The sequence below is a fragment of the Nomascus leucogenys genome, chromosome 14 (genome assembly GCF_006542625.1).
Source record: "Nomascus leucogenys isolate Asia chromosome 14, Asia_NLE_v1, whole genome shotgun sequence".
Lineage (NCBI taxonomy): Eukaryota > Metazoa > Chordata > Mammalia > Primates > Hylobatidae > Nomascus > Nomascus leucogenys.
The window spans coordinates 11,919,439-11,932,670 of record NC_044394.1 but is presented as its reverse complement, the minus strand read 5'-3'; the positions used below and the strand labels follow the sequence as shown (position 1 = coordinate 11,932,670).

The window sequence follows — 13,232 nt, the reverse complement described above, 5'->3', positions numbered from 1 at the left end:
AAAAACAATTTGGAGGAGTGGGAGAGCAGGGGTCCCTTGTTGGCTTTGTGGGTATCTCAGTGGTTTGCACCTGTGCAGGAGTGGTTTCTATTTTTTGTGTCATGATGGGTCCTTCCTAGTGACTCCTTGCCCCACCCACTTGGGTTTATAGGTCCCCAAGATGAAGGGCCATGTCTCCTCCATCAGTTTAGGGGCTGCCAAGATCAGGAACCCTATTAAGTGCCACCAAGGGAGAGAAATGACTAAGTGCTGTTTTTCCTCCACCTGAGTGGTGCCACTCGAGATACGAGCCGCGCAAGCACCTGCATGCCCCCGTCCCCGCACCACCACCCCCTGCCCTGCCCAGTGAGGACCACCTGCGCGGCCAGGACCGCGCTGACCCTGCCCTGTCTCCACAGGTTTCGGCATGACCACCCCCGCGACGGTGGGCGGGAAGGCCTTCCTCATCGCCTACGGGCTGTTCGGCTGCGCCGGGACCATCCTGTTCTTTAACCTCTTCCTGGAGCGCATCATCTCGCTGCTGGCCTTCATCATGCGCGCCTGCCGGGAGCGCCAGCTGCGCCGCAGCGGCCTGCTGCCTGCCACCTTCCGCCGCGGCTCCGCGCTCTCGGAGGCGGACAGCCTGGCGGGCTGGAAGCCCTCGGTGTACCACGTGCTGCTCATCCTGGGCCTGTTCGCCGTGCTGCTGTCGTGCTGCGCCTCGGCCATGTACACCAGCGTGGAGGGCTGGGACTACGTGGACTCGCTGTACTTCTGCTTCGTCACCTTCAGCACCATCGGCTTCGGGGACCTGGTGAGCAGCCAGCACGCCGCCTACCGGAACCAGGGGCTCTACCGCCTGGGCAACTTCCTCTTCATCCTGCTCGGCGTGTGCTGCATTTACTCGCTCTTCAACGTCATCTCCATCCTCATCAAGCAGGTGCTCAACTGGATGCTGCGCAAGCTGAGCTGCCGCTGCTGCGCGCGCTGCTGCCCGGCGCCCGGCGCGCCCCTGGCCAGGCGCAATGCCATCACCCCGGGCTCCCGGCTGCGCCGCCGCCTGGCCGCGCTCGGCGCCGACCCCGCGGCCCGCGACAGCGACGCCGAGGGCCGCCGCCTCTCGGGCGAGCTCATCTCCATGCGCGACCTCACGGCCTCCAACAAGGTGTCGCTGGCGCTGCTGCAGAAGCAGCTGTCGGAGACGGCCAACGGCTACCCGCGCAGCGTGTGCGTCAACACGCGCCAGAACGGCTTCTCGGGCGGCGTGGGCGCGCTGGGCATCATGAACAACCGGCTGGCCGAGACCAGCGCCTCCAGGTAGACGGCCCGTCCGCCCGCGCTGGGGACCCTCTCCAGGCCGCGGGGCCGCCGGGCGTGGTTTGCTTCCCTTCTCTCAGTCACTGCTGGCGCTTTCTTAATCTTTATCCAATAAAATGAAACAAAAAAAATTTTTTTAAAGAAATACTATTTGGCCAGGCCTGATGTTATCAAGGGCAGGTTTTGGGGACGCCTGTGTTCCTTGTGAGTCCCCTCTTGGAGAACTGTGGTCCCCAGCAGATTCTCCTTCAGGGAGAGAAAACGTGGCTCCCCAGGCCCCCACCCAGGGCATACCGCAGCGAGGAGGGTTTTGCAGACTGGCACTAAACCCCGTCCCCATGCACAGAAGCAGCCGGCAACCCCAAAGCATATGGTGCAACTTTTCGTGGCTCTGAATTACCTCCTCAGCATTTAGAATCCTGGCCCAGCCTAGCAGCTTCCTTCTGGTCGTCAGAAGTGATATAGTCACAGTTTTGACAGGTGGGGGTAGGGACAGCCATATGTTGCCTCCCGATGTATATATATAGAACAGCCACTACACACAGAGAATGGTGTAGTATTATGCAATGAGATGAAACATAGCACCAACTTGCGGACTGTGGCATTTCCCCCAGATTTGGAAATTGCAGTGGTGAGGGGCTTAGCTGGCCTTTCTCAGCTCAGAGTTAGTCCATTTAGCACAGAGCACAGGGCAATTACTTCTAATGGTGGGCGGTCCAGGGCACCTGTGAGGAGGGGAGCGCTGAGGCCGCAGGAGCCCTGCTGGGCTTTAGCTGGCTGATCTCCAGGCTCGGATCGGCAGATCTTGAATCCCCCAACCTTCCTTCCTTTCACAAGCTCATCCGCAGCAGTGCTTTTCAGTATTAACCAGGAATATCTGGGTATTCTCAGACAAGATATTTCTTTGTTGGTCTGGATTTTTTTTTTCTTAACTACTGTTGATCAGTTCAACTTTTCCCCCTTTAAGAGATCATGGGGTTGCCGGGCGCAGCCCTCCAGCTTCTCCTCCTCCTCCTCTGAAGGAGGCAGCTCTGCCAGCTGCGTCCTTGGGAACCAGGGCCTGCAGCACCAGGAACCCAAAAGAAGCCATCTTGCAAATGTCAGGGTATTCGGCTCCAGAGGCCATGATGTATTTGGGGTCAGGAAAGATAGAATCCCTTTCTAAATATTGTTTATCAAGAGGATTTGTTTTCTCCATGCACAGCCTATTAGAGGCAGAGGAAGGCAGGAAGGAGGGAGCTGGTGAAACTGGTGGATGGAAGTAATGTTAGGATTACAGTTTTGCTCTCAGGCTAAGGGACAGATTCTCCCAGACTTGCCTTCTGCAGCACAGGGGGTCCCTGACCTGGAGGAAGGCCAGATACCCAGGCTTCATTGAAAGGATGGTGGTCTGGGGCTGTAAACGAACACTCTCTCTGCCCATTTTTCTCATCTATGATGAGGGCAAGGACAGGTGCCAGAGTTTATACAGGCACGGCGTGACCCACCAGTATGCACAGCTTCTGATAGGAAGTCTTAGAAAAGCACCGCCTCACCGCCTCCAGCTCGAGCCATGCTGTGAAATCTCTCTCCCTGGCAAATGTGCCTGGAACACACACACACACAAACATGCACGCATGCGCTCACGCACGCAGCATTAGAGTCAAACTTGAATGTCAAACTCTTCTTTCCCCTTCTAGTTCATGGCAGGAAGGGAAAGCTTACCTGAGATCTCAGTGACTCTCCAGCTATTTGGGGTAATTTCTGATGTGAGTTGGGATTGGTTTTTAAACACAGGCCCTAATCTGGGGTGAAGCCAGTGAAGCAACGCTGGCCAGGAGACAGGTCAGTCTTGCTAAATCATGAAGGGTGGGCTCCTGTGAAAACCATGCTTTCAGGATTCACTGTGACTGTCAGGCCAGCCCAGTGAGTGCCCCCCATCCAAGCCATGGTTGCGGTCACAGTAAAGGGATTGTCCACTCAGCGGGGCACATGTTTTCTAGGGCAGGGCCCTCTGACAGGACCTAGAAATAAAATCCATGTTTATCCCTTTAAAAAAGGGAAGGATTAAAAGGCATCCAATTAGAGGTGTTACCTAGGCAACAGGAAATAACTTAGGGATCAGAGCCATCCAGAGAGGGAAGAAGAGATCCCCATGATAGAGGCATCTAGACAGTGAGGACTTGATCTGCGGGCAAAATAACAGCCTACCCACAGGAAGTGAGCCCCAGCAACAGTACAGCAGCCTAAAACCCTGGCATCAAGACTGTGTGAGCTAGACAGGCCTAAAGAAACCTCCAGGCAATCCCCCGCCCAGCGTGCAGGACTACAGAGAATCCTGGTCTCCACGGGAGGAACCAGGACCCACCTCCAGAGAAGAAAAACTTGAAACGTTTCTTGGCAGTCTTCTCTGTTGGCGGTGCTTCCTAGACTCTATCCTAAGTTGCTTATGCTGCAGCCTCAGCTGTTTTTACTTGTTTTCTTATGCTTTGGTTTTGGAAAGAGGCAATTGGAGGCAGCTTGAGCAATCTTCTAAAGGAATCGTAAGCATGGTTTCAAAGGGCAGGAAAATGAGACCCTTCCCCTTCCCACCTCCCAACTTCCCAGAGAAACGCCAGTCCTCCAAGGTACAATGGCAGCTCAGGATCCAGTGGCACATGTGTATTTTTGCCTATGTTCCCCTGTCCCCATCCCCCAACCCAGTCTTAGTCACACTGCCATGATACGTCACACCATCATCCTTCATCTCAGGCCAAAGGGCTCAGCGCCCCAGACGCCAGGGGCTGCTTCCCTGAAGCAGGGATGTGGTTCTCCCATCATTTCAGGAACAGTGACATTGATAGGGATGCCTTTCTTTGGTGCAGGTTCTTCTGAACCTCAGGCCAAGAAACAGCTCCATTCCCTCAGATGCTGTGGCCTCTCTCACTGTCTTGGGGGTCTCCAGTTTGCCCACCACTGGTAGCTCACTGTAGCCTACAACTTCCTCACGCTCCAGGAGTTGCTTCCTAACCTTAGGCCTGGACTTACCCATCATGCTGGTGCTGTGCGGCTCCCTTAAAGGTGGAATGAGCTCCACGAAGCCCTCGCCATATGGCTGTGGCCACATAGAAGCCAGAGTCTTGGCGAGCAGCCTTCTCAGAGCTGAGCAGCAACATAAAGAAGCCACCCTGGGTGTCCTAGCTTGCTAAAGCCAAGTGGTCAGGCCTTTGTGTCCTCTGAATGAAGCAGTGCCAACAGGCCTGGAGAAGGCATCAGAAGGCTTAGGCAATCTCAGGCTCTCATTTTGTTGAAAATGCCAGACAGCCCTAGGCATTTGCACAGCATCATGCATATATGTATATATATACACACATATATACACACCAGCCTTACAAAGAGCTACTAACCCTTTTCCCCAAGGAAAAGTCTGTCTGGGCCACTTTAAGAAGAAAGATTTCCCATTTTTAACTCTCTAGAGATGTACCAGGGCCTGGAAAATCCCTCTCTGCCTTGGGGGAGTTTTATGTACAATTTGCATGTATTCAGGTTTCACACAGAAGCCAGCATCCAAACCCAAGCCAAACCCTGGAAAATAGCTGCTAAATTGACCCAGGATCCTCCGTCCTTCAGACTGGCCTCCCAGCAGACCCCCTCTTCCTGTGGGCTCTGGGGTGAGGGGTGACTGAGCCCTCATGGCCAAAGGAGAAGCTTCTGGGGAACTGAGGCAGACGGCAGCCCAGTCAGGCGGAGACCATAGGAGCGACGGGCCCTGTGGTTCGATCTTACTGTAACTTTTTACATTCTTAAAAAGCACAATTCCACATGCACACTGTCTGGAAAGCACAGCCAGACAGCCAGCCTAGGGCACTTCTGAGTCCAGAAGAGGCGCTGGGGCTTCATCTGTTGCAGGGTTGTTGTATTGTTGTATAATGTGCTCGTGGTGACTCTGAAGGCTCCTCACTTTGTAGGGTGGAGAGGGAGGGAGGGAGGGCCTGCTGAGGCCTTTCCTGACCCCCAGGGTGGGCTCATCAGCATGGACTTGGGGCCTGGACTCTTGCCCCTGGAGCAGCTCTGGCACTTTCAGGCACCCCAGAGCATAATTGCTACACCTTCCACGCTAGTCTCATGCATTGAAGATTTCTGCACTTGGACCTGGCCCCAGACCCTCTTCCCTTTCCCCTTCTTCCCTAAGGAAGCTCCCCCTTGCTTTACAAATCATTTTTTATGCTATCTGTTCTCTCAGGAGGGGGCTAGAGCATGCGGGACAAGCCTGCAGGGTTTCTCAAACAATACATCTATTTTTCTGAGCAGCATTCCAAGAGAGGACTTGAAGGGTGTTTAAATTAACGATGAATAAAATGCAGCCTGCCACCCCTCTGAGCTGTTTGCTTTCTGTCTGTCAGAGCCGCCTGCCTCCCCATCTTCCAGTTCACACCTCCTCTCAGGAGGGCCCGGGGGACTTCAGCTGTTAGGATGGGGCAGTGGCAGCATCACTGGGAAGTTACTCTACAAAACAACAGTGAAACAGAGCCCAGGGCACCAAGGGACCTCCTGGGCAGCTTGGCCAGGCTGGGCCAAGGCTGGGGGACTGGGAGATGGCCCTAACCTGGCTGTGCACGAGGCTCTCCAAATGGAGCTTTAAAGTATGGCCCGGGCCATACTCCCAGGAGTCTGATTTCATTGGTCTAAGGAGCAACTCAGGCCAGCCCTGGAATTTTTTTGGGGGATTCTAATGGGCAGTCATAGACTTGAATACACTCTGTAAACACAGAACACTCACATTATGGTGGTGTAGAAAGAGCATCCACTTAGAAACTAGGAGGTCTGAATTCCAGTTTTGGATCTGGCAGTCATTTAGCTCACTCCAATCCTGTTTCCCCATCTCTAAAGTGGGATAATGATACCATCCCCCCACCTCCCAGTGGTCTTATGAGAAATAAATGAGGGGCTAGGAACTCTGAAAAGTGTAAAGTCCTCCACAATTGCAAGATGTCACAATTATAAGAGACATTTCATGAGGATATGGGACCAGGTTGCCCTATTGCTTCTGCATGGGGTCCTTCCCACAGTGTCAGCTGGGGATGAAGTTCTTCCAGCAGATTGCTTTTGCCCAGTTGCCTTTACAAACCCCTTCTTTTCAGAAGGAGCTTACTTGCCCTAATAATAGTGCAAACTCTACTGAGGCTTCTCTCCCCTCTACAGCCCCCTCCAGATTTCCTTCAATTTTCCCTAGAAATGAGAAGTAATTGACCATCAGGCTCACACTGGCCCCACCCACCTCTGTCTACACAATCACTCCCCACTCCCCTGGGCTCCCCACCCTGTTGAGCATGACCACTCAAAAGCATGAGCTCCATCTTTTATCTACAGCAGGGACTTTCATGACATCAAATGATAAAACAAGAAGTTTTGTACAACTATACTGTACAGATCATGCACTATTTTTCATTCTGGTATTGTTTAGTTTTATTGTAACCCATTTATGCTGGAGGTTGCAAATTTTTTGTGTAAAAAATCAGATCTTGGCGATGACCTTAAGCAGTAGGATGTAAATAACTCTCACAGACTTAGTGTTCCAATAAGGGAACACTAGGCATAAATGGTTTAATGCTGGTCAAAGCTATTAAACTGATTTCATGATCTGCCTATGAATTACACCCAACAATCTGAGAAACACTGGCTTACAGTGTTTCTGGAAAGAGGCCTTCCTGTTAGCTTCCAGTCAAGACCCATTAGCTAGGCTGCCATGGTGGAGAGGCCTGAGTTCCGGTCACCCATCAGCTCTCCTCTCTGTTGGGGTCTCCAGCTGTGCCCCAGCTATGTGATGGGCACAGGTGGCTGTTTTACCTGCATGAAGTAGCCTAGATGATCCTTGGGTTCCTTTCAAGTTCTAAGGCTTGTGATTCCTATAACATTTCATATGACACTCCAGTGATCCCTGGATGGACTACCATTCCTCTCCCTTCTGTGGCCAGTTACCTTTCTATGGGTGTATCTAACAAGCAGATTTTAAAAAGGAACTTTTAGCTGGGCACGGTGGCTCATGCCTATAATCCCAGCACTTTGGGAGGCTGAGACAAGTGGATCACTTTAGCCTAGGAGTTCGAGACCAGCCTAGGCAACATGTCAAAACCCTGTCTTTACTAAAAATACAAAAAATTAGCCAGTTATGGTGATGCACACCTGTAGTCCCAGAGACTCAGGGGGCTGAGGTGGAAGGATCGCCTGAGCCCAGGAAATCGATGTTTCATTGAGCCATGATCATGCCACTGCACTCCAGCCTTGGTGACAGAGTAAGATCCTGTCTCAAAAAGAAAGAAAAAAAAAGAAAAAGGAAGAAAAGAAAAAAGAACTTTATATTTACCAAGCCAGGCCCCTGGATAAGAGACTTGCATATTTATCTTATTTAATCCCCTGGCCAATCTTGGAAATTTAGCACTCTCCTCCCATTTTGTCTTGGGTCAGAGAGGTCAAGTAACTCGTCTAGTTTGGGGTCGGGCATCCCCTGTGTTAGGGGCTGGAGAGACAAGGGTGAGAAAGACAGGACGGCCCTTGCTGTCCCTGGACTCCAGGCTCCTGGAGGCTGATGGGGGCAGGGCGCTGCAGTACAGCCTGCTGAGGGCTCCCTGTCCACCAGGCATTCTGGGCTGCCATGGGCACACCAAAGAGAGGCAGCCACCCAGCCTCGGTAGGCAGAGAAGGCTCTCAGAAGCAGCTGTCCATGCTGAGCCTGAGAGCAGCAAGCCTGCTGACAAGGAGCAGGAAGAGTGGCCCAGGCAGAGGAGCCGTGTGTGGGGAGAGCAGAGCAGGGGCTTGTTGGGGGAACTGTGTGTAGTTCTGCAGGACTGGGGCATGCACAGCAAAGGAGGTAATGGGGGGGCCAGATAGCAAAGGGCCTTGTAAAACAAAGCAAAGACTTTTCGCCTAATCCTGAGGACATTGGCAAGCCAGTGGAGGGGTTTTAAGGATGCATGTGCTGCCGAAAATGACTCAGAATGCAGGAGTGGAGGAGGAAAGCAGATGGCAGGGTGGACCAAGGTAGTGCTAGTGAGAACAGAGAGACGTGGAGAGATTTGAGGGACACCCAAAAGAGTAGGTCCACAGAATCAATGATTTGCCTGGATGGGGATGATAAGACTGAGAGAGAGGAATTGGGACGGAGCCAGGTCTCAGGCTAAGCAGCCAGGTAGACAGTGGTGCCACCACTGAGCCTGGGAACCCAGGAGGAGGAACAGAAGAGGTGATTAGTTCAGTGAAGGAGAAGTTGGACTTGAGGGACCCATGAGATAACCATGGGGGAGGGGTTTCCACCAAGCAATTGGCATTGTGAGTCTAGAGCTCATAACAATGATCCAGGCTATACCAACATTTTGGAAGTTCTCAGCATCAAGATGGTGTGAATTACTCAGGCTGTGAGTGTGTAGAAGGAGATAAAAAGAGGATCACAACCAGCATTTAAGGGACAGGAGGAAGAAGAAAAAAGACTAAGGAAAGAGGGTCAGAGATGTGGGAGAAAACCAAGAACACGGGATGCCACAGAGCCAAGGGAAACAAGGGCTTCAAGAAGGAATGAATGCCAAGTGCCACTGAGTGATTAAGACAAGGACTGAAGAAAACACCCACGAGATTTAGCAAAGGGAAATATCAGTGACCTTGGCAGAAGCAGCCTCAGGGGAGTGTGAGCTTCTTTGGAACTGGTGCTGCCTGGCTAATTTTCATGGGTCACACATTAGGGATACTAGTTAGGATACAGATTCAAGCCACTCTAACAGAGGTTCAAAATAATAATGGCTTCTGTGGGTAAAAGTTCATGTCTCTCTCTTAAGAGTGAGTGCAAGCATAATCTATGTAGTATCAGACACTTCTATCTGTACACATCACTTGTGTTCCCTTGCTATTGGCCAGAACTTTGTCACATGACCTAATATAGCTGCAAGATAATCCGGAAAAGGTACATTTTATTCAAAGTGGCCATGTACCAAGCGAGGCTGGTACTCCCAAGAACAGTGTTGTTCATCTCATGTTCAGGTCACTGAGGGGACATTATGCAGCTGCAGTGGGACCTCTGAGGGGTGACAATGAGGGTAGTATGATAGCTACCTGTTGTTACTGGATTGATTTAGACTTCAGCTGGAAACAGGAAGTGAGTCCCTTCCTCTTTCCTCCCTCTTCCTGCCCTCCCCCACCAACAGGCTCTCCCAGTGGTAAACCTGTTTGGAAGGAATCCAACAAGGAATCCTGGGAAATGTAGTTTGCTCAGCAATGCAAAGCAGAGTTCAGAGGCAGTGGGTGTACAAGGGCACATCATCCCATTAGCACACTTTAGCCATTGTGAAGTTCCCAGAAGGCTCTTTCTCACTGTAAGTCCTGGAATCTGGGCAGAGAAAGTTACATTCCTGACCCCTTTCTGGTCCATTTTTGAGAGCTTCCTACTCCATTTTGAGAGAAATGCTTACAGAAGGGATGTTTGTAGAATTACAAATGAAAAACTTAACCAGAAGGCAACAGACACCAGGTCATGAGAGCTTACCGCTGCCCCGGTTCTGTCTCTGGCCAACTGCAAGCAGATCTCTTTCCCCCACGAAGTTTCCTTTTCCATGTCAGCAAAATGAGGCACTGGTCTTTTGGCTCTGTCACTCTGAGGTTCTGAAAGGAAGGAGAGGAGAGGAGAAAATGTAGGAGTTCCACGGGGATTTCCATCAAGAATGATACTCAGCAAACATCTGCAGAGTACCTGACCCAGCTTAGATAGTTTGTTCAATTCTTTTTTCTCCATGGACTGGGAGGAGCAGGACCAGCCATCTGGATGCAGGATGGAAGGAAATGTCCTCCACTAAGGACTGGCCAGGTTCCTGCTGAAGGTGCAGCTTCAACACACATACCCCACCCCGTGAGAACCTTCATGAGCTCCAGATCCTCGTTTTCATTTGTTTCTGCTTCCCCAAGGACAAGTAAAGTACCATTCTCCAGAATTGCACAGTCCAATAGGTAGCCACAAGCCACACACAGCTATTTAAATGTAAGTGAATTTAAATTAAATTTTCAGCTCGTCAATTGCACTAACCCCATTTCAAGCGTTCAATAGCCACATGTAACTTGTGGCTACCATATTGGATAGCACAGATATAGAACATTTCTGTCACTGCAGAAAAGTCTACAACATAGGGCTGCTCTAATGAGAGCTCTGGGATCCGAAAGCCTGAACTCCAGGGCATCCTTAAGCAGCAGAAGTAAAAGGCCTTCCCCAACCATCATGCCCCACTGTGGTCTCTTCTGCCTCCAAGTGGCCTTGTCTTCCTCATCCCCTATGGAAAGACCCCACCTGCTGTTCACCGTGCACCCATCCCTCTCCCACCCCCAGGGCAAAAGCATTTGGTTACTCTGTGATGTCACACCTGTACAGGTAACATCATGCACTGTGGGCATCTCTCTGTAATATGGAAGCCCCTCCCACCACAGACACCACAGATGCTGGGGTTCTGGACAGATTTCTTTGGAATACATATATTTGCACACACGAGAGCATTGGTCCAAATACATATATGCAGACGCAGGCACACAAATATTTATATTAAAAGCCTAATTCCACAAATGGCTGTAATTAAGACACAAAGCAAAACCTCATGAGGTTGCTCCCTTCAACTCACACATTTACTCTGCCATGCTCTGGCAGCAGGGGAACAAAAAATGCAAGATTTGCTTGACTCTGCAGACAGAGGGAAATGAGGCTCAGTAAGGAGGCCACACAGCAATTCACTAGCTAATTCAAGCAAAAGCCAGATGTCCTTCCTGCTAGCCCACAGCTCTGTCCTGTCCATTCGTTTGGTATTGTGTTCATTCACTCAACAAACATATGTGAGAACCTACTGTGTGCATGCTCTGTACTGGGCCACACGGAGATTACACAGTCAATGAGACATGAATCCGGCCCTCTATGGTCTGAGAGCTAGGACATGTTGGTTGGCAACTATAGAAGCAGGGATATCACAGTCATACCACCGGGGGCAGGCTCAGAGAAGTCCGGAGAGGCTGCTTCAGATCTGAGTCCCATGCCAAGCACTGGGCTGCTCTGTGCTTCGCCCAGCTCTACTTCTCCAGCCCTTCATTCCTTTTCTATCTTCAACATGGCAAAGAATAAGCTATTCTTCATATATTCTCGGCAGCCAGTTAATATTAATACCAGGGTTAATAGATCTGTTTCTCCCATACGCCATCTTGTCTGCTCCTCTACCTAAAATTGCTCTAAGTTCTAAAAATCCATCTTCTCGTGGGCAGGTCACAGTGCTGCTATGTTCCACTGAACAGAGATAAACCACGAGAGTTGGTTATATTCATAGCTTACCAACTACCTGCAGTGAGAGTGTAGGGGTGTTGAGATAGCCCCCAGGGCAGATCCTGGAGCCTTGACTTTTGTGTACCCAGGATGCTTTCCTGTCCCCTTCTTCTAGGGACACTATCTCTGTTCTTTTAGATAACTCCACCCATCTCCATGCAGTCTAGTGGAACTGCCAATCATAGGGTCCCTCCTGTATCAGTTATGAAAGCATTCAACTGTAATGAACAGAAAACCCATTGAAGGGTAGTTTTAAGGAATAAAAATCAAGGTTTATTTCATTACCATAATCAGAACTCTGGAGCAGGTGGTCTGGGGCTAGCGCAGTGACAGTGATGACATCGGTAAGGCTGGCTCCTCCTTCCCTCTCTGCCATCCTTTCCATGTTGGCTTGCCACCCCAGGTGCCAGATGGTAGTTACCCCTCCAAGGCTCACGTCCATGGTACTAGTAGCAAGAAGTAGCAGGGAGAAGGTAAAAAATGTTCTCTCCCAACAGGACTTTTCCTAGGCCTTCCTAGGACTTTCTGCTGCATCTCATTGACCAGAAGAGAGTCACATGATCATCACCACCTATAAGGGAAAGAGGGGGAGAGTGTTGTGCTTTCAGTCCTCTGTACAAGAGGACAGCAAGGGGGAGGGGATTGGGATGGGTGTGAAGTGAGAATGCCTACAGTTCCTGCTGCCTCCCCATCAAGGCTGGATTAATCACGGTTCCGCATTCTCAGAGATACAGCCATTGATCTAAGGGAGGGTCCATGCCTCAGGTTGGGGAGTGGGGGGGAGGTCCCCTGGCCTTACACAAATTGGAGGGGGTGGAGTAGCCCTTTCTTATTTTGGTTTATAAATTAGGCCTGGCGGCATGAGTCAGGGTCAAGTTAATGCAATAGAATCCAGTCCAGCTGATTTAAGCAGAAAAATACCTATCATTGGCAATCAACTCCAACCTGGCCACCTAGCTCTCTGACACTGATGACCTGACTGGGTGACAGAATCGTGACTCCAGCACGTCATGCCACAGTCCTCAGACAGGGTCTTATGTGCTAAGGAGAGACACCTGGACACCGCAATCCTGTGCCAGGTACCATCTGCACACAGCAGGCCACCTTCAGCCAGCTAATGCTGATACAACTGACGTGTTGGCAGCCAGCTGACATCACTCAGAGACTGCGGTTTCCTGCTATGGGACAGAGAATTTGCAATCTGTTGGTTTTCAAAGACCTACCCCATTTCTCCTTCCCCATCTCATCCTGAACAACCTTCCAAGACCCTGGCCTGAATCAGATTTCCTGTTTGGCAATAAAACTTTTTCACTCAGTGCTCAATGTTTGGTCTTTAATGGCCTTTATTTTCTCTTCAACTTGGACTGTTAAATGCACCCCCACCCCTGGGAAGCCTTAAGAGACTCTAGGGTTGAGCTCTAGGTTGAGCTCTGGGATTAACTCTCAGGAGAGACACACCCACAGAACCAGGTCACTGAGGGGGTTGCTGTCTCTCTGATCAAGAAATAACCTTTTTCAGATGCCACCATGATAAAGCCATTCCAGGAAAAACAGAACCCCTCACTTGCCAGCAAAAAAACCAGCAGAAGCATGGGCTCCTTCTCCAATCTGCTTTTGAAAATCTTGCTAAAGTGCATCTAATGTG

General features: G+C 50.7%; 1 protein-coding gene across 1 annotated transcript in view; it reads left to right on the top strand.

The window, feature by feature from the left end:
* KCNK12 (potassium two pore domain channel subfamily K member 12) overlaps positions 1–12,910 on the top strand; it is a 63,724-nt gene extending 50,814 nt beyond the window's left edge. The window contains exon 2 of the mRNA XM_030826970.1: positions 399–12,910. Within this exon, the coding sequence (XP_030682830.1) occupies positions 399–1,300 (902 nt within the window). The 3' untranslated portion in view covers positions 1,301–12,910. The remainder of the gene's footprint in view (positions 1–398) is intronic.
* Positions 12,911–13,232: the final 322 nt, after the last annotated feature.